The 19,714-nt window shown below is 45.0% G+C and overlaps 1 protein-coding gene across 1 annotated transcript in view; it reads left to right on the plus strand.

Annotated features, from left to right (window-relative positions):
- Positions 1-19,714, plus strand: part of jmy (junction mediating and regulatory protein, p53 cofactor) — a gene marked incomplete at both ends in the record, with an annotated part of 49,652 nt that overhangs the window by 11,637 nt on the left and 18,301 nt on the right. Inside the window, 1 exon segment of the mRNA XM_083641348.1 lies at positions 7,737-7,910. Within this exon segment, the coding sequence (XP_083497474.1) occupies positions 7,737-7,910 (174 nt within the window).

Consider the following 19,714-nt stretch of genomic DNA (forward strand, 5'->3'; position numbering starts at 1 on the left):
GCTCCTCTGCCTCTGTCTGTCTGTCTGCATAGTTTCTTCACACGATTAGCCGCCAGAAAGGCAGCACCCGACGCCGAAGGGCCAAACCTTTCCCTGCAGTCCCGTTTGGCATTTCCTTGTCGCGCTGGGAGCCGCCCGGGAGCCGCCCGCCGCAAAAACGGAGGCTCCGAAAATAGCCTGGATGCGTGTGGGGAGGAGTTTGCAGCTGAGGGGGGGGGGAGGGGGGTGGGGCACGCAGGCTCCACAGAACTACACCACGTGACTACATCAGAAAATATTAGCTAGAGTCAGTGAATGTGCTTGAAATGCTTCATTTCACAAAAGGCTGAATATCTCAGCTTATAATTTGAAAGCTGTCTTTTTGCTCAAAACAGCCTATCTTCTCCGGCTCATAACTAAAGAACGGAAAATGGTATCAATAAACTTTTTTTTGCAGATGATAGAAGAGAGTCTCCTCGTTCTTTGTGCGTGTTCGGTGTTTACATAGTAATATCACACAATATTCTGTGGGCCTCGAGAAATCACTGAAAACGCTCTGAAACGCTGGCACTGGGAGCTTCCGTTCTCCAAAAGTGGCTGGCACTCAATGAGTTAAGAGATGCTTTGTGCAATCGGCCCCCTGAGCTATAACCTTGAGCCAGACCTAGGCTAGGCTAGACAAGCTAAGATAGGCCGTAATTTGGTCCCATGGCATGCATTTAGTCTTCATTAATAAGCTGACGGCAACAATATGTGCTATTTTGAGATGTGCCATGGATGGTTGATTAAGAAGACCAAGCTGATCTCATGTTTGGAAAGGTTCCAAGTTGGTAAAAACGTGCGTGAATCAGCTACTTTTTAGCACTTGACAGACAATTGTCCAAGTCCCTCTGATCCGAGTCCCAAGCGAGTCTCAAGTCAATTGGTCCCGAGTCTCAAGCAAGTCCCAAGTCTTTCCTTTTGTCGGCAAGTCAAGTCAAGTCAAGTCACAATGTTATTTCAAGTCAAGTCTCGAGTCGAGTCACAGGTTATGTCAAGTCGAGTCACAGGTTAGAAAAAATGACAAGGCAGAGACTATTTAGGCTGCGGACGTGCGCGTTCACGTTAATACGTGCTTGTTGCCAAGCAACACACTTCTCTCAGACGAGCTAGAGACAGCTGACAGACAGCTCCAACTCAGCTCAAACTTATAGAGTTGTATTCAAAGCATAGAAACGTTGTCACAGCTCAATTTAACATCGCCAACACAAGCAGTTTGATCACAAGTGCAATCAGTAGCCTACTGAATGCGATGGCAGACTGCGCACTGCGGGCAGTTGACGAAGTCAGGAAGAAATTGAAAGATCTTCCGACGCATCAGCTTAAAACCCGCCGACGAGCGGAGGTCCTGCGCCCAAAACGTCTATTTTACAGCACATATCGATCGATATTTTTGGAGAAGATTCCGGCCGCATCACGCGCAGATCAAGATGAGACAGCTGTCAGTGAGTAGCTACATGTACGCATTTGGGTGTAACTTTTACGCCTGCTCCATACACAGACACAGCGCATACAGGGTGCACTAGTCATAAAATTAAGTTAGTCGTAACTTTGAGTTCTACATCGGACGTAGCGTGTAAACCTAGGCGTACGCCCAGCTGGTGCACTCGGCTGATCTTGTCACAAGTCCGAGTCGAGTTTCGAGTCATTTTCTTCCAAGTCCGAGTCGAGTTTCAAGTATTTACCTTCCAAGTCCGAGTCGAGTCGGAAGTCGTCAAATTTGCGACTCGAGTCGACTCGAGTCCGAGTCCCTATGACTCGAGTCCAATTGTCTGGCACTTGAGGTTTGATTAACCGATACACACAGTAAATGATGTGGTGAGAGCAGTAATGTCTTTGGGATGATCAAACTGGCAGCTTCCATGGAAGGTGTTCGTCGAATTTTGGCGCCTGTACCTTTTTGAAGTCTCGGACGGTGGTCGATTCTGCCATCCCAAAAGTAAACCACACTATGCTGACCCTGCGAATACACTCAGATACTCACTCATGGTCTCCCACATATCACCCAACAACCATATCTACAATAACCTAGCGTCAGCTGGCTCTGTTCGCCTAAAGCCCAGACTGATCGGGTGGTTCTGACAGGCGCTGAGCGTCTGTGGGCCGAGTCTATGCGCTGTGTCCGCCCGGCACCGTTAGAAGCAGATATATTACGGAACCGTCTTAAGTGGTGAGCGAGAGTGCTTCTAAAATCGTAGGCAAACGCTGCTTTTGTTTCATCTATATCTGAAGTCTTTAGGTCTCACGGAGGCGCAGAACTTGTGCTAGTTGACCATCGGCTGTAGTCTCTGGGCCTTCTGGCTGGAAACGGCTCACTCAGCAAACAATGGACCCAACGACGTAAAAACAATTATGCCAGGAAGTGAGAATGCTGCTAGAGGGGCAGTAACAGGAAATGATGTCAATCCAATGTCCATAGATTATTGTTACAGTGTGGAAAGTGATTCTCAAGTTCTTCATCTCAAAGAATTTCATGTAAATAAATGTCTCTTAAGTCACTATCTATCGCAGGCTTAGTTAACAGTTAACACAACAATGGTGTCGGACTGTCGGCCCATTGGTTGACTGAAGCCGTTGCATTTTCAGTCCAAAAGAAAATTATAAGAGCCATATCCTGGTCAGGCTTCAATACTCCTACACGTCCCCTGTTCCATCGCTATGACCTCCTGAGGCTTGCTGATTTCAACCTTCATCAAAATGCTTCCATGATGTACCAAGTTGTCTACAATTTAAACCCTAAACTATCTAAGCTTATTCCAGTCAGCTCTCCCATTTATACTCATAACACTAGAAACACACATCTTATTTTTGGCAAGAGAAGACGTTTAAAATGCACTAGCTTAACCATCACCACTAGGGGCCCGCAGATCTGGAATAAGCTTGATGAGAGCCTGAAAATGGCACAATCTATCTCCACATTCAAGAAGAAACTGAAAGTAAAACTGCTCAACTCATACTTATAGCTCACTACTGATCTGGGAATGTTTGTTGTTCGTTTGTTGATTGTACTGTGTATTTCTCTGTTGTTTACGTTGTGTTCTATGTTGTTTACTGTATGTATTGTTATGTTGTGTGTAATTGTATTGTATCATGTTATGTAGTGTATTGTTTCATGTTATGTCTGTTATATGCTGCCATTTATGCCTATTTAAGATGACCACCTTCCTGCGCAGGCTCCCGATATAAGCTTTAAATAGCTTCTTGGGAGACCTGGCACTCACACAACCTTTTTTAGGATGTCATTGATGATCCAAATGATGACTTGTATTGTGTGTTGTGCGAAAATAAATGAAATGAAATAATAATAATAGTATAGACGGTTTTCATCAGAGCGCAACCCCACAGCACTTCCTTTTTCTCAGCGTTCGGCAAACTGCAGAAATATTCACTCGACATCGTTACTTTTGTTTTCGCTGCTCAGCTGTATAGACGGTTTTCACGGAATGGTCAGTCCTGCACTTGAATGTTTTTTTTTCTTTTATGTCCATAGCAAACACTGCAACAGGAAGTGAGCGGGGGTTCAATTTAGAATGTTTTTGTTGTCAAGTTAAAACCGTCTATAGATACCGTCAGTGTCTCGTCATAGACGCGTGTTCAATGCATCAGCGTGGGGTAACTCCTCCCGTTCTTCCAATGCAGCAGAGTTAGCATTTAGCTGCTAGCCCAGCCCAGGCAAGACAGGATCAGGGATTCAACCCCCGCAGTGAACGTAACATCTGAACAGACGTCTATGTACCTGCTTTTGAATCCCCAATCCTGTAGTGTAGAGCCACAGCACCGCCCTTTGGTGAGTCAGCCCATTGAGATATATGGGGGGTTTAACCCCACCATCTAGTCTCGCGCGCCAGCCGTAGTAACATTTTGTGGGCGTTCCCACACAGACTGACTGTATCTATTGCAGCATATGAACAGAGAGGGTGGGCGGAGCTAACTCAATAGACTCGCTCTTACTGTACCTGTAGGTTCCCGACAACTCTTGAGTGAAGTAGGATAACAAGCGACTTTTTCCCGATCTCTGCTAGCATTGTGGGTGGTTACCGGTACTATGGTTACTGGTTACTATGGTTACTGGTTACTATGGTTACTGGTTACTATGGTTACTGGTTACTATGGCCCAACAAACTGACTAACGTCACATAAATATGCAACACTGTTTGGATCCCACCTGCAATTACTGCTCATCGTCATAGGTGTCGCCAAAGAGAACAAAAACTTGAAATAAGGTTTTAGGGAAATGCGTTTTGAGTCAAAGTTTGACGGCTGTGATTTGAAAAGAACTCATTTTGCATATCTCCTTGGTACAGGCAGTAGTCGCATCATTTAGTCTTGGGGGTTTCCCAGGCTGGAAGCAGCTGCAGGGGTAGGGAGGCGGTGAAGGTTGGCCAGTGGTTACCAGGGAGACACAGACAGGGCCAAGGTAAACAGTAGGAGCAGTGTTAGAGCTGAATCGAGCAGTGTTAGCCCAGTCCCCAAAGTGGAGGGCTATGGAAAGCTAGCCTAGAGTTAATATAAGAGTCACTATTCATATCTGTAGTTCTCCTTGCAGAGAGACTTTGGACTAAGACTGGCTGCTGGCACGTTTCAATATGATCCAAGGCAGACGTGAAGGAGAAGTATTGTAGTGTGTGAATGGGAGCGACTGGTTCCTGAGAGCCGGGAGAGGACTGGTGTTTGTGTGTACACAATAGCTGTTTTGATAGCGTTTATCTCAGCGACAATGCACAGTGTGTGGATAGCTGCACATATGGTATGCATCAGCAACAGTTGGCGGAAATTTATTCCCATTGTACAACTTTAAAATAATGTATTTTATGGTATCATTCCTGACCAACCAACCCCCCCCCCCCCACCACACACACACACACACACACACACACACACACACACACACACACTTGCTCATTTTACTGTACCTTGCCTAATGCCTATAATAAATTAGACTTACTTTTCCCCCCTTAAGCTTTGAAAGAGCTCTTTGTTTAGGCCTCCTTGCGATTGCGTGAATGAGTTAGAAGTAGGGCTGCCTGCCACTAGTCTGGAGACGTTTCCCACCGCTTCTGAACCTCGCGGCGTAAACCAAGGAGACGGAAACAGTCCCCCGGAAACATGTGCGCCACAAAAAACGACGACAACCTAACCCTGGATTGACTTTTTACTTTTTGCAAAGCTTCTGTATTGGCTTAAAAGATGTGCTATTGTGAATCCGTGAAGTTTCGACGAAAGAACTTCTTTGAAAACTTTGTTTGGGACGTTCATCTTTTTTGTTTTGTTGTTGTTGTTTGTTTTAATCCTGTTTCTGGTCTAGGCCGGAAACAGCCGAGAGGTGTAATTCAGGAAACAGCCGAGAGGTGTAATTCAGGAAACAGCTGAGAGGTGTAATTCAGGAAACAGCTGAGAGGTGTAATTCAGGAAACAGCCGAGAGGTGTAATTCAGGAAACAGCTGAGAGGTGTAATTCAGGAAACAGCCGAGAGGTGTAATTCAGGAAACAGCCGAGAGGTGTAATTCAGGAAACAGCCGAGAGGTGTAATTCAGGAAACAGCCGAGAGGTGTAATTCAGGAAACAGCCGAGAGGTGTAATTCAGGAAACAGCCGAGAGGTGTAATTCAGGAAACAGCCGAGAGGTGTAATTCAGGAAACAGCCGAGAGGTGTAATTCAGGAAACAGCCGAGAGGTGTAATTCAGGAAACAGCCGAGAGGTGTAATTCAGGAAACAGCCGAGAGGTGTAATTCAGGAAACAGCCGAGAGGTGTAATTCAGGAAACAGCCGAGAGGTGTAATTCAGGAAACAGCCGAGAGGTGTAATTCAGGAAACAGCCGAGAGGTGTAATTCAGGAAACAGCCGAGAGGTGTAATTCAGGAAACAGCCGAGAGGTGTAATTCAGGAAACAGCCGAGAGGTGTAATTCAGGAAACAGCCGAGAGGTGTAATTCAGGAAACAGCCGAGAGGTGTAATTCAGGAAAAAGCCGAGAGGTGTAATTCAGGAAACAGCCGAGAGGTGTAATTCAGGAAACAGCCGAGAGGTGTAATTCAGGAAACAGCCGAGAGGTGTAATTCAGGAAAAAGCCGAGAGGTGTAATTCAGGAAACAGCCGAGAGGTGTAATTCAGGAAACAGCCGAGAGGTGTAATTCAGGAAACAGCCGAGAGGTGTAATTCAGGAAACAGCCGAGAGGTGTAATTCAGGAAACAGCCGAGAGGTGTAATTCAGGAAACAGCCGAGAGGTGTAATTCAGGAAACAGCCGAGAGGTGTAATTCAGGAAACAGCCGAGAGGTGTAATTCAGGAAAAAGCCGAGAGGTGTAATTCAGGAAACAGCCGAGAGGTGTAATTCAGGAAACAGCCGAGAGGTGTAATTCAGGAAACAGCCGAGAGGTGTAATTCAGGAAACAGCCGAGAGGTGTAATTCAGGAAACAGCCGAGAGGTGTAATTCAGGAAACAGCCGAGAGGTGTAATTCAGGAAAAAGCCGAGAGGTGTAATTCAGGAAACAGCCGAGAGGTGTAATTCAGGAAACAGCCGAGAGGTGTAATTCAGGAAACAGCCGAGAGGTGTAATTCAGGAAAAAGCCGAGAGGTGTAATTCAGGAAACAGCCGAGAGGTGTAATTCAGGAAACAGCCGAGAGGTGTAATTCAGGAAACAGCCGAGAGGTGTCATTCAGGAAACAGCCGAGAGGTGTCATTCAGGAAACAGCCGAGAGGTGTAATTCAGGAAACAGCCGAGAGGTGTAATTCAGGAAACAGCCGAGAGGTGTCATTCAGGAAACAGCCGAGAGGTGTAATTCAGGAAACAGCCGAGAGGTGTAATTCAGGAAACAGCCGAGAGGTGTAATTCAGGAAACAGCCGAGAGGTGTAATTCAGGAAACAGCCGAGAGGTGTAATTCAGGAAACAGCCGAGAGGTGTAATTCAGGAAACAGCCGAGAGGTGTAATTCAGGAAACAGCCGAGAGGTGTAATTCAGGAAACAGCCGAGAGGTGTAATTCAGGAAAAAGCCGAGAGGTGTAATTCAGGAAACAGCCGAGAGGTGTAATTCAGGAAACAGCCGAGAGGTGTAATTCAGGAAACAGCCGAGAGGTGTAATTCAGGAAAAAGCCGAGAGGTGTAATTCAGGAAACAGCCGAGAGGTGTAATTCAGGAAACAGCCGAGAGGTGTAATTCAGGAAACAGCCGAGAGGTGTCATTCAGGAAACAGCCGAGAGGTGTAATTCAGGAAACAGCCGAGAGGTGTAATTCAGGAAACAGCCGAGAGGTGTAATTCAGGAAACAGCCGAGAGGTGTAATTCAGGAAACAGCCGAGAGGTGTCATTCAGGAAACAGCCGAGAGGTGTCATTCAGGAAACAGCCGAGAGGTGTAATTCAGGAAACAGCCGAGAGGTGTCATTCAGGAAACAGCCGAGAGGTGTCATTCAGGAAACAGCCGAGAGGTGTAATTCAGGGATAATGGGAAATTGTACTCAAAACGATTAATCGATTATCAAAATAGTTGTCGATTAATTTTCTGTCGATCGACTAATCGATTAATCGTGGCAACTCTAAACTATATCCTTGTGTGCCTGACAATATTTTCTTCTAGCATCTTGAGAACGTGTTCTTTTATTATGGCTATTTGGGTAAATGTCCTTCCTGGCGTGAAGCGTTTCACCTTGAAATGGAATATTGGACCTCCTGCAGGGCCTGTGTGTGTCTGCAGCAGATCTAAAGCTGTATGTCTTCCTGCAGGTGTTGGAGAAGCACCGTGTCATGGACAGCATGGTAGAGCTGCTGGAGGTCTACCCAGAGGAGGACGAGGCCTACGGAGAGCTGCTGGAGGCCACCACCCAGCTCTACCACTACCTGCTGCAGCCTTTCAGGGACATGCGGGAACTGGCCATGCTGCGCAGGCAGCAGATCAAGGTAGCACAACACACGCACTGTTAGCGTACTGTAACGGTTAGCTTGTCATGTGTGTGGTTTGGCCGTTTTTAAAAGCCATGGTTAGTGCTGCTGAGAAATGCGCCCTAACTAAAACCACTGCACTCTAATATCCTCGATGGAGCCCGCGCACTCCCTAAGTCCTCTGTAATGACATTAGCATTAGCTGCTGAGGCTAACTGGATGCTGGAGCAGCCAGTCTGTGCCACACTGTAGCTCTACATCTGGGAGGGTGAGGAGGAGGGCCAAGCAGAGCAGAGGATCAGCAAGAGAGGCCCAGAGCGGCTTAACAACCAGCATGAGTATTATTACAACTCAGTCATTCTGCAGGCTCAGCACACCACCTCACCCTCCTCTGTTTTACACACTGTGTGTGTCCACTCCACACAGCTTTGCTGGGGGTGGTGTCCAAGCTGGCTGGTCAGAAAATGCACATCCAAGAGGAAATTGGGCTAATGGCAGGGAAGAGAGACAAAGATAATAGGCTTATCCCCTGGTGAGAAAGAGTAAGACCAGAACTTTTTTTTTGGTCACTGGTCCATTTGGGCCACTTGACTGACCAAGCAACTGGCCCAAGTCAAATTATCATTGGCCTTGGGCTGTTGGGGATTCCTTATGATCAAACCCTGGTAACCTACGCTGGTCTAATGGCTACATTTGGATGTGTTGCACGTATAAACATAACTGAAATTACCTGCTATTCAACTTGCAGTCTCTATCTCACGCCCCTTTTTTATACAGCCTGTTCAAGCTGGCAATGTTGCACGTTATGACGCCTCGCCTCCCATGTCAAAGTCACCAATACGGGATGGGCTCATTTTGATCGGCCTTTCGTTCGGCCAGCGGAGGTAGTATCTCTGTGTAAAAAGGGTTACTGTCTTCCTGTCTCTCCGGGTTCTTGCCTTCCCAGCATGGTGCCAGTAACCTACACAGATGACTGAGGATGTGTTTCTCTGATGAGTGTGTGTGTCTTACGCTGGGGACATACCGGACGCGGAACTTGCGCGCATGCGCCGCACAGCGCATCTCCGCGCAGAAGTCGCTTAAAAGTGTCCACACAGAGAGCGCAGCTCACTTTGCGCGCTCTGCTCGTCCGCTATATATTTTGCCCCAGATCTCCTGTCTTCGTTATCATGGGTAAGTAAATGACGACATAAATATCTAAAGTAATATGTTTGGGATAACAGTTAATGGCTACCTTCATTATAAAATGCAATTGCATCATATTTGTCTGGTCTCCTCCCGTTTTCCCAGTGCGTGCTGTTGTAGAGAGAAGGCGAGTCCTAGCTCTCTACTTGTTGCTCCGCAGGCAACGAGCCCCTAGATGGAGCCGCTCCCCCTCTCCAACTGCTCTCTCTCTCTCTTTTCATACTTCAAAAGGGGGCAATCAACAACGTAAATAAACATTATTTTACTTTGAAATTGGTTTTATTTGACGAATGTCCGGTTTCGGAGTTCCTGTCTGCCCTTATCTGATCTGTTCAGCTTGACAGAGTCGCTCACGGGCGCAGACGGCCGCGCAGGAAAATAGAAATCCAGGCTGGCCTGAACGGCCCTGAGCGGCCGCTGAGCTGAGCTGAGCGGCGCGCTGCGCGCTGCGCGCAATTCGGTGTGCACTGACAGATCTGTTAACATGGTGTCCTAATGAAAACTGGCTGCGCACAAGGTTGCAAATGGTCGCGCCGCGCAGCTTACGTGCAGGAGACGCGTGCGGTGTGTTTTCACCGTTAGGGGTTATTTCTCAGAACATAGCTTACCCTGGTATCTGAGTCCTGGGGTCCGGTGCTGCTCAGATGTCAGAAATTTCAACTGAATTGTCTAAATTAATGAATGCAGTTTTCTTAACAAAATCTGTGGCATAAGGGGAAACGGAACCTTAAACGTAGTGTTAAAAGAATGTCACTTTTTTTCAGAACACACTGTTGGAGTATTCAACTCAGTTTTACTTGAAGACATACAGTAAGGCAGGGACACTCAACTTGCTTTGCCCAGGGGCCACTTTTGCTAAATGACAGGAGACCAGTTAATAAACAAATATTAATATACATTTTTCTGTAGCGGATTGTAGGTTTTTAGGGTGTCAGCCGGAGTTTAGTTTCACAATTTTGGGCACACAGGATAGATAGTTAAGTTAGTTAAGTAGATGGTAAATGGTAAATGGTCTGCATTTATATAGCGCTTTTATCCAAAGCGCTTTACAATCAGTAGGTAGTCTACATTCACCCATTCATACACCGATGGCGGCAGGCTGCCACGCAGGGTGCCTACACACCATCGGGAGCAAGGAGGGTTAAGTGTCTTGCCCAAGGACACAACGACGGCAGCTGGGAGGGAGCGGGGATTGAACGGCCAACCCTTGCGTCATTGGCCGACCCGCTCTACCTCCTGAGCTAAAGCCGCCCCCCCAAGTACATATACTGTAAGTGCCTGGGTGGCGAGCAGGGAGCGATATTTGACAATTTAGCTGGAGCTCAGTCAAACTTGATTTCACGTTAGTTTTCATTGTGAATTTGAAAATGGTCGGGGGTGGTGGGGGGGGCACGGGGGCACTCTGCACCCTATCGCGGGCCTATAGTATTTTCTGTCATGGTTTTATGGAGCCTGTAGAGAGTTCTGTCTGATGATGACACAGGTTTCCTGCTCAACCACCTGCTCCCCTCAGGGCAATCCAACGGCTCAAAGCCAAGCTGTATGCAAATCAGTTCTCCATGCAGGCTATTAGGCTGTGGCTTTCCCTCCAATGTGCCAGTCAGCAGACTCAGGCAGTGTGTAGTGTACTTGTTAAGAAAGGGACAGAGAGGGAGCGGGGGGTGAACACATTTCCATAGAGTTTGCATCCTGCTGGATGATGTTGTGAGTGAGTGAGTGAGTGAGTGAGTGAGTGAGTGAGGTGAAAAGAGACGGGGGCAGCCAGCTGCCTGTCAGTTGGCTGCTAGAATGACCTCCCATTCTGTCTTCATCTGCACGTGTGAAGACACACTGCAGGTGTGATGCTCCTGTCGTAAAGCAAACCTGTCGTCACAGCTGCTGCTGAAGGCTTTCAGAAGTGGAGTAAATGTCTGTGCGTTTTATATAGCGCTTTTATCCAGTGCTTTACAATGCCTAAAATTCACCCATTCACTAGGGGCGTGTGAATCTTTGCGTAACTCACGATTCGAAAATATTTTTTTTGGTTCAATAATTTTTATTAAACAGACAACAATACAATACAACAACAACAACAACAAGAGGGGCGGCACACTAACCATAGAAATCAGAGTAATACTGTAATGAGAGATGCAAGTCTCAGTCAAATCTCAGTCAATCTCAGTCAAAAAGCAAATAAATCAGAAGGGTTGACCTGCATATCAAGTTACCTATGTATAAAGATATCACAATTCAATTCTGATTCCTGGGATCATGAAAATCGATTCGAATCGATTTTAGATTCAAAACTATTCTCGATTCAAGATCTATTCTCGATTCAGTACATAGGGGGATTTCAGGATTGACTCCAGTCCGCTGTGTGCTAAGAAAGGTAGTGTGGAAAATTAGGGCCCATAGAAAGAAGAGGAAGTTGTAGCAACTGATTGTTATAATGTAAACACAGTACACACAAAGGCAAACCTACAGTAAGACAAAGGGTAACATTTATTCATGCTAAACTTGAAAAAAATACCACTACCACTACTGGTAGTTCTCAGTTCTCATTGACTTCAAGAAAAATAAGTTAAAATAATACAAAAAGAAGAAGAAGAAAAGAGTGGATTCTTGGGAGTTATGAATCAATTCAGAAGATAAGAATCACGATTCTTTCATGGACATCCCTACCACCGTTCACACACAGATGGGGCGGCAAGCTACTGTGTACCACGCAGGATGCTGATGCTGATCAGGAGCAATTTGGGGTTCAGTGTCTTGCCCATGCAGACAGGAGGAGCCGGGGATCGAACCACCGTCCTTTATCCAAAGCGATTAGTGGATGACCCGCTCTACCTCCTGAGCCACGGCTGCCCTGCTTGTGCTTGATGTTTAGCCTGTAGATTGGTATAACTGATCAACTCGAGTCGAGTATAAGATGGCAGACAGTAGGATTGTACACAAACTATTGTACACAAAAATATCTAGATTGATCGTGCGGTTAGGATTTCATGTGTTTTTATGTAACACTGCAAACTGTGGCATTTCAAGGTTTTTATAATCACTCAGAGATTGCATCATCATCATCATCATCATCATCATCATCAGTTGACTGCGGAGCACACGGTCCCGGGCGTGTTCAGTCACTTGAGATTGTGAGAGGAGAGATGGCACAGGCTGTCTTTTTCAGCACATGCTGTCTGTTCCACTCTATGGCTCTGTCTGTAACGCAAGGAAACGAGGAATTAAGGTGGCAATTCTAGGTAGGAAGTTGTCATTTTTATGTTTTAGGCTGTCTGAAACCAGTTTTATACAAAAGGTGACTGAATTTGCAACCTTTCCAGGTACCTATTTTGGCCCAATTCGTAAGGAACCATCAGTGGTACCTTTGGTGGGTTAGGGTATACCATGATGCATTGCGACCCTTCCAATCGACGAAGAAGAATGACGCTCTTCCCCCGGAATTTCCGTTAATGGCGGCGCCCAGAAAACCTACCGCATCAGAAAAAAGCTAAACAACTATTGGCTAAATAACGAACATCATCACTTTCTTTGGATTTTTATTTTAGCATGGTCAATAACGTCAACCATTACTTCATTTTACTGCGACAGTTTGTTATTAGGGTGTCTGAAAAGTCACTTTTGCGGGTCAGTAGGAAACGTCCTACTTGACTGCGATCTGGACAGCCTAGCAAGGTTCCTAACCAGGTTGCGCAGCAGCCAGCCAGGACTACAGTAACGTTAACGTAACTACGCAAGCAAGCCGAATAGCAGCATGGCAGACGACGGTGCGTTCACCTTCAAGTGTAAGTTGAGTTTAACTTTTTAACCGTGCTTTATTAAATGATTAGCTGTCATAACTTAGGTACTCGTTTGTTGGTGAATATGTAACGTTTCCTGTAACGTTATATCGATAGGAAGAAATCATTTAGGTAACGTTATGCACGTGTTGTTAACGTTAGCTACCAGTATGCAGTCATGTTTTGGATTTTTAGCTAGTGGCAGCGACCGTCCGTTTGCTGTTGACACTGGCAACTGATTTATTTTATAGGGACAAAACAAGATACAGCTAAGCTGATCAAGTCCAGGATGCAGCACAGCCAAGTTTTCACGGGGGGCAGGAATTCGGCCTGCGATGGATGGAAGTAAGTTACACACCTAGTACTGTTGTACTGTACAACAGTGAACACCACCGATTATTATGCTCTGGGTGAAGCTTTAGGAAGGACAGAATAGCCAGTAACGTTATGCCCATTTCTCCTGAAACTAGGGTTACTTGTCAACATATGCCATTTCTCCTTGCCATAGTAGACCTGAGTGTATAGCACACTAGCAACACCCACGTTGTAAGTTAAATCATTGGTTTTACTACATTTATGTGATATTCTGTTTGTGTTTTGTGTATGTGTGTGTTTTGCAGACAAGTACTTGCTGAGATTGGGCTGGAGGGTAAAGTTGATTGGAAAACTGCCCACAAGAAATGGGACAACCTGAAGACCCATTACAAGGTATTCATTGTATAGAGCAGTTGTTCTCAAATGGGGGTCCGGGGACCCCCAGGGGTCCGTGGCACTTTGCAAGGGGGTCCGCGAAAAAGTTTTCAGGAAAATAAAAATAAAAACGTTTTTGTTGTTGCAAAAGCTTCATAGTTCAACGGAAATATGTTATGCTTTAAATCTAAAATGGTTCAAATGATTACATTCTAATCTAACAAACCTATCAATTTAAAAGTCGAGCACGTTACCGTGGAAACAATAAAGCTTAGCCCAAAATCACAAATCAGAATGAGGGGGTCCCCGGTATATTTTCTATCTTGTAAGGGGTCCTTGGCTGAAAAACATTTGAGAACCTCTGGTATAGAGCATTAGCCACAGGCCACCCTATGTCAGTACTGCAACGCAAGTGTCTTTTGTTTACTTTATGCACTGTTGTCTAGAAACTGAAGGATCCACCAACCGGTAGTGGTACGGACCGTGGTGAAGCCACACCGGCCACCTGGCCTTGGTACACCCTGATGGACCAGGCCCTGGGGAAGAAGCATTCGATTACGCCTGCGGTGGTCCGGGCCACGTTGCCATTGGAGGGTGTGCCAAAGCCAGCAGCTGGACAGGAGAAAGGCGATGGAGCACAGGAGGAGGAGGCGGAGGCTGGAGGGTCAGGAGGTGGAGAGAGAGAGGCAGGAGAGCCAGAAAGACCACAAGAAATGGCCCCGGCCCCAGCACAGAGGAAGCGGCGTCGCCTCGCCGATCTGATTGAGGAGGAGATGGAGCGTGAACGAGAGAGGCAGGCGCAGAGGAGGAGGGATGAGGCAGAGCGATCCGATAGACTCTTCTCTATCCTAGAGAGATTTATGGATAGGCGTTGAGCATTTTCTTTCTAACTTATTTTTAGTTTAAAGGAGAATATTTAATCCAGAAGTGTTGGTACACAGGTAACCTCAGGTTTACATACAATGTACAACTTCAAATACAATAAGAGACACGGGCAGGAAAAACGCAACGTGTTTCAACCTCACTGGGTCTTCGTCAGCCTTCAGCCTGATGAAGACCCAGTGAGGTTGAAACGCGTTGCGTTTTCCTGCCCGTGTCTCTTATTGTATTTGAAGTTGTACATTGTATGTAAACCTGAGGTTACCTGTGTACCAACACTTCTGGATTAAATATTCTCCCTAAAAAGTAACCAGTAAGCTCCTCTTTCCACTTTTGATTCTATGTTGACTTTGAGCTTGCTTGCTGCCACTTTCTCTGCTCCTAGTTTAAAGGAGAACAATGCTGATTTATTTTGCACATGATCTCAGACATCTGAAAACTGCAAACAGTTTTGCAGGCATTCATTTAGGTTGACATTTATTGAGAGTTGGTCTGTGTTCATTTGTGGAGGCAGTGAAGTCATTCATGGACAAATGACATCACTCACTTGAACTCAAATTAACTTTAAAATCTGTCAAACTAAATGAATGCCTGCAAAATTGTTTAGAGTTTTCAGACATTTGTGAGATCATGTGCAAAATAAATCAGCATGGTTTTTCAGTGAAGTTCTCATTTGCATTTTGTTTCATAAACAATGCAGATTGATCTCACACATATCTGACAACTGTAACCAATTCTGCATGCATTTATTTAGACAGTTATTGAGAGTTGATCTGTGTTAAGTTGTGGAGGCAGTGTTGTCATTAATGACATCACTCAACTTAACTCAAAATCAACTGTCAATAACTGTCAAATGAATGCCTGTGAAACGGTTTAGTTTTCAGATATTTGTGAGATCATGTGCAAAATCATTCAACCTTTTTTTTTCCTCTCTGAAGGTCTCGTTTAAGATGATTTCATGTTGGTCTTTTGACCTTTTACTTAGGTTGAATCAACCCAGTTCTGTATCTACAAATGTGTGATTTTTCACCCAAGCCTTGTTTTTGTAGTAGTTCAATAGCTTAGCAGTTGAAAAATTTCAGATATGACAAACTTAGTCTGTTTAAAATGAAAGAAAATACTGTTGAAATAAGTTAGACAAGGACCTAACTGTATTGTTTTCTACCATGTTTTGGAAAATAAACACGTTTTGTTAAACCAGCAAATTGCTCAATTTCAAATATTACAGCAAACTGAAACTCAAATATTGCAACTGATTAAATCATGTTTATTATACAACCCATTTACAAACTATTTACAACAAATTTAATAAGAATTACTATTTACAATAATACAAGGTCACCTGTGGTTTGTATCCAAACTGAGGAGAACAGAGAGGCAGAGCCTCTAGCCAGCAGCTCAACTGAACAGATGAAAACATAAGCTGATGGAGAGGACTGTGGAGTATCAGAACCAGCCAGGATCTTAGATCCAGCTAGTAATTTACAACCAACTCGTGATGACAAGACTTCAGACTCTTCTGAACCGGAGACTGAACACAGTGATGAAGAATGGATGGAAACTAGTGAACCTTATTCAGGTTTAGACTCACAGAAAAACAGTGAAGTTCTTAGGAAGAAACACGTCAGCTGCTCAGATTGTGGTAACATTTTTTGTGATAAAGCACAGTTGAAAAGACACATAATAGTAACAACAAATTTAGGAGAATTAGCAACACAAACAAGTGAGGGGGTACTACTCGCATGGCAAAACAGCTCAAGGGGTACACAAAACAAAAAACCCTCAACTGAAAATGGGTTCTCAGTGCCGTGCGTAGCCATGTCCACCGACCACACCCTGGAGAGCGCTAACTTGTGCTGACAGACGGTCACGCAGGCCGTTCCCGTTCATCTCTCCGGCGACTTGTGCCTCGCCCTCGTCATCATCTTCAGCAGGGTCTGGCACATCTTCCTCCTCCATGACGTCACCCACTCCCAGGCAGATGTTGTGCAGCGTGGCGCATGCCATGATGACATCAGGAACAAAGGTGGAGTGTACCTTAGAGTGAAAGCAAAGATTAATTCAAGGATAATGTAGTATTTTCTTTGAATTTGCTCACTTGCTGCTGTCATTCTCACAGTTTGTCAGCAATGAAAAAGAAAATTACCTCCAGGGCCTGCAGGAATATGGCTCTCCACCGGGTCTTCATCATTCCAAAGGCTCGCTCGATGATGCTGCGAGCCCTGGCATGGTGGGTGTTGAAGCGCTCCCTCTCTACACCTCTGACAGGTCTCCTGAAAGTAGGGATGCACCGATATGAACATTTTGGCTGATACCGATATTAACATTGCTGTTATAGCCGATATTTACGATCTATATAAAAACACATTTCCATGATAATCAAATTTGGTATATACCGGTACTGAAAAAACATGTAAACACTGATTTTCAAAAAGTAATGCATGTCTTTATTTGAAAAACATTTTGGAAAAGCCCATAAATCATAGATTTCCTGCATTATTTCCTCTCAATGTGAAAAGTTTTTTACGATAACAGATATTAACCTCTGACCGATACTGATTTGTAAAAAAAAAAACATCGGCTGATATCGATATGATTGCCGATATCGTGTACCTGAAAGGAGTTATAAGGGCCAGTGGTCGCTCCAAACAGGGGTAGCCACTGTCCCCGAGGAGGAAAGTGCCAGGGGGAGGGTAGGCAGAGCGGTAGATGGGACTTCGCCGCAGCACCCTTGCATCATGGACCGACCCCGGTGATCCCACATAGAGGTCCATGAACCGCCCCCTGCTGTCACACACCGCCTGCAGCTGGATGGAACAAAACATCTTTCTGTTCCTGTACAGGGGTTAAAGCAAGAAACACAAGAAAATATTATTATTATTATTATTATTATTATATCAAACTAAATGAACGACTTCAAAGCAGTTTACAGTTTTCTGATATAATACTGATGTTCTAATGATACAAAGCTGGTTGAAAATGGGCGGAGTGTTCCTTTAAGCCTTGCCTGTAGCATTGCGCGTCCTCTTCTCCAGGAGCCTTGATCCTAACATGACAGCCGTCAATCGCCCCACGGGCATTCCTGAACACTGGGTGCCTGGCCAGGCGAGCGAAGCCATCGCCGACTGCCCTGTGCTCCTCCTCCGTCTGTGGCAGACGGATCACCTGAGGGGCAACGCTGAGGAGTTCCCCCGCCATCCGGTGGACCAGCAGGTGGACTGTGGAGCGCGGGATGTCAAAAGCCCTGGATGTCACCCTATAGGTACAGATGGAGATTGAGACTGTCACGCGATAAAAGCAATATGTTACGAATGTATTATCGACTCGTCTTTCCACCAGATAATAGAAAAGTATTGATAGTGGTATCGATAAAGACTCACAGATCTTTAAGCCATTGAATTGAATTTATTTGCCACAATATGCAAGATTACATACGAGGAATTTGTCTTAGTGTTCAGTATGCCCGAAAATGTAATTAATATCAGTAAAAATGTACTACCCCATCCTTACCTGTAGGACGCACCAGCTGCCAGCCAAAAGAGGAAGACCAGCACTTCCAGCTCTGGTCCCCAGCCATGGTGCCGCTGAGGGTCCATTGTTTGGAGGAGGGCTGTGATGGACAGGATTCATACAGCTTTATACGAATAAAATTCAAGAACTAAAATAAAATATTTCCCAATCTTTCAACACTTTGTACGAACCCTGGATGGAGCCTCGGTGGAGCCGGAAGTCTGGACGTGTGTCCTCCCCGTCAAAGTATATGCGCAGAAGGGGCACGTGCATGTTAAGCCGGCAGTAGGTGGTCAAGATCTCCTGTTGGGGGAGGTGTACATTTTAAAACTGATGAAATCTGTTGAAAGTTTAAGCCGTTTATGTCAACCAATAATTTATTTGCCATATGCATACACATTTATTTATTTCCTATGATAAAAATGGGCCATGTGATTTTAAATGTCTATTTATGGTATTATCTTATTCTATAAAGAGTGACATATTAACCAAAGTATACAGTGGTGAACATTTAACCATCTCAATGTTAAATGTTTAATCAATTACTGTACCCATCTGTCTTCAATTGTATTAAATCCTAATACCTCAATTTACCAATCTGTGTTATAATTTATTAAACTGTGATTGATCTGAATTGAATTGAATCATGTAAACTATCTTGGTCGCTATCAGTCATGTGGGAATGGTGTGGGATGTGGTTCACCTATAGATAGCATCCTAGTTCGTCTTTGAGACATTTTACCCGCTAAATATGTGTTGGTGCAATGGCCTATACCCTGGGCACAAGTCAATAGCATACCGGTACTAACTTCACCACACCAGAGCATTCCAGCATCTGATACCAACTAGCGTGAATCAGTAAGCCACACAAACGAATGAATGAAAATGAGTGAAACACGTCCACACCGCACTTGTGCTTGTCAACAAAATGTAGCCTACACATTTAACCGTTACAAAAGGTGACATGTTGGTCAAGTATTGGCAATCATATTTTTTCTTTAAATTTCCTTATAAAGTTAGCTAGCAACTTCGCTAACTAACGCTAACACGTTAGCGTCATGCTAATGCTAGGCCTACCTCGTTTCGGTCTGTAGATGCAAGTGCTGCCCAACGCCTCAAACGTATCATCCTCACTCTGTCCTCTTCGGCCTCTTCCTCCGCCTGGTCATTGAAATAAAAATGAATAATAATACAAATAAAAATAAAAAGTATCTCCTCTTCTTCCATGGTAAGTGTGTGTGACAGTCTGGAACCCGCCAAGTCTTTTCAAGTCAACGCTGTTCTTCAGGAACCAGTGAACCCGTCTTCTTCTTCTTTTTCATTCAAGTTTCCGGCAGTGTAGACGTTACTAGGCGTATCACTGCCCTCTACAGGACAAGGATAAAACTGCTACCTTAAACCGTTAGGCTGTCTGAAACTAGTTATTTTTCAGTCACCTATTATTAAAATTAGCTACCTAATTAACCAGGTACCTATTCAGGTATCAGGTGATATTCAGTTTCCTTGCGTTACAGACAGAGCCATATATGTCTCAAACTGTAGACATCGGAGCATGTCACATGACCCAGTGCATGAATGGAGCGCAGAGCAATAGGTGAATGAAGGATCACCTGAGTGAATGTCTGCAACAAAGGCCCGCTAAGTATTTGATGAATGGTGCATTGTGGGCATGTCAGAGCAGAACTGTGTGGGTGTCCAGTTGCCAGCGAGGTCAGAGGGCAAGCATGAATAAAAAATGTGCTTTCTGTGTGACATGAGAGTTGTGGACCATTAGTGAGCTCTAGTTAC

The sequence above is a fragment of the Poromitra crassiceps genome (assembly GCF_964638095.1).
Source record: "Poromitra crassiceps genome assembly, chromosome: 8".
NCBI lineage: Eukaryota > Metazoa > Chordata > Actinopteri > Beryciformes > Melamphaidae > Poromitra > Poromitra crassiceps.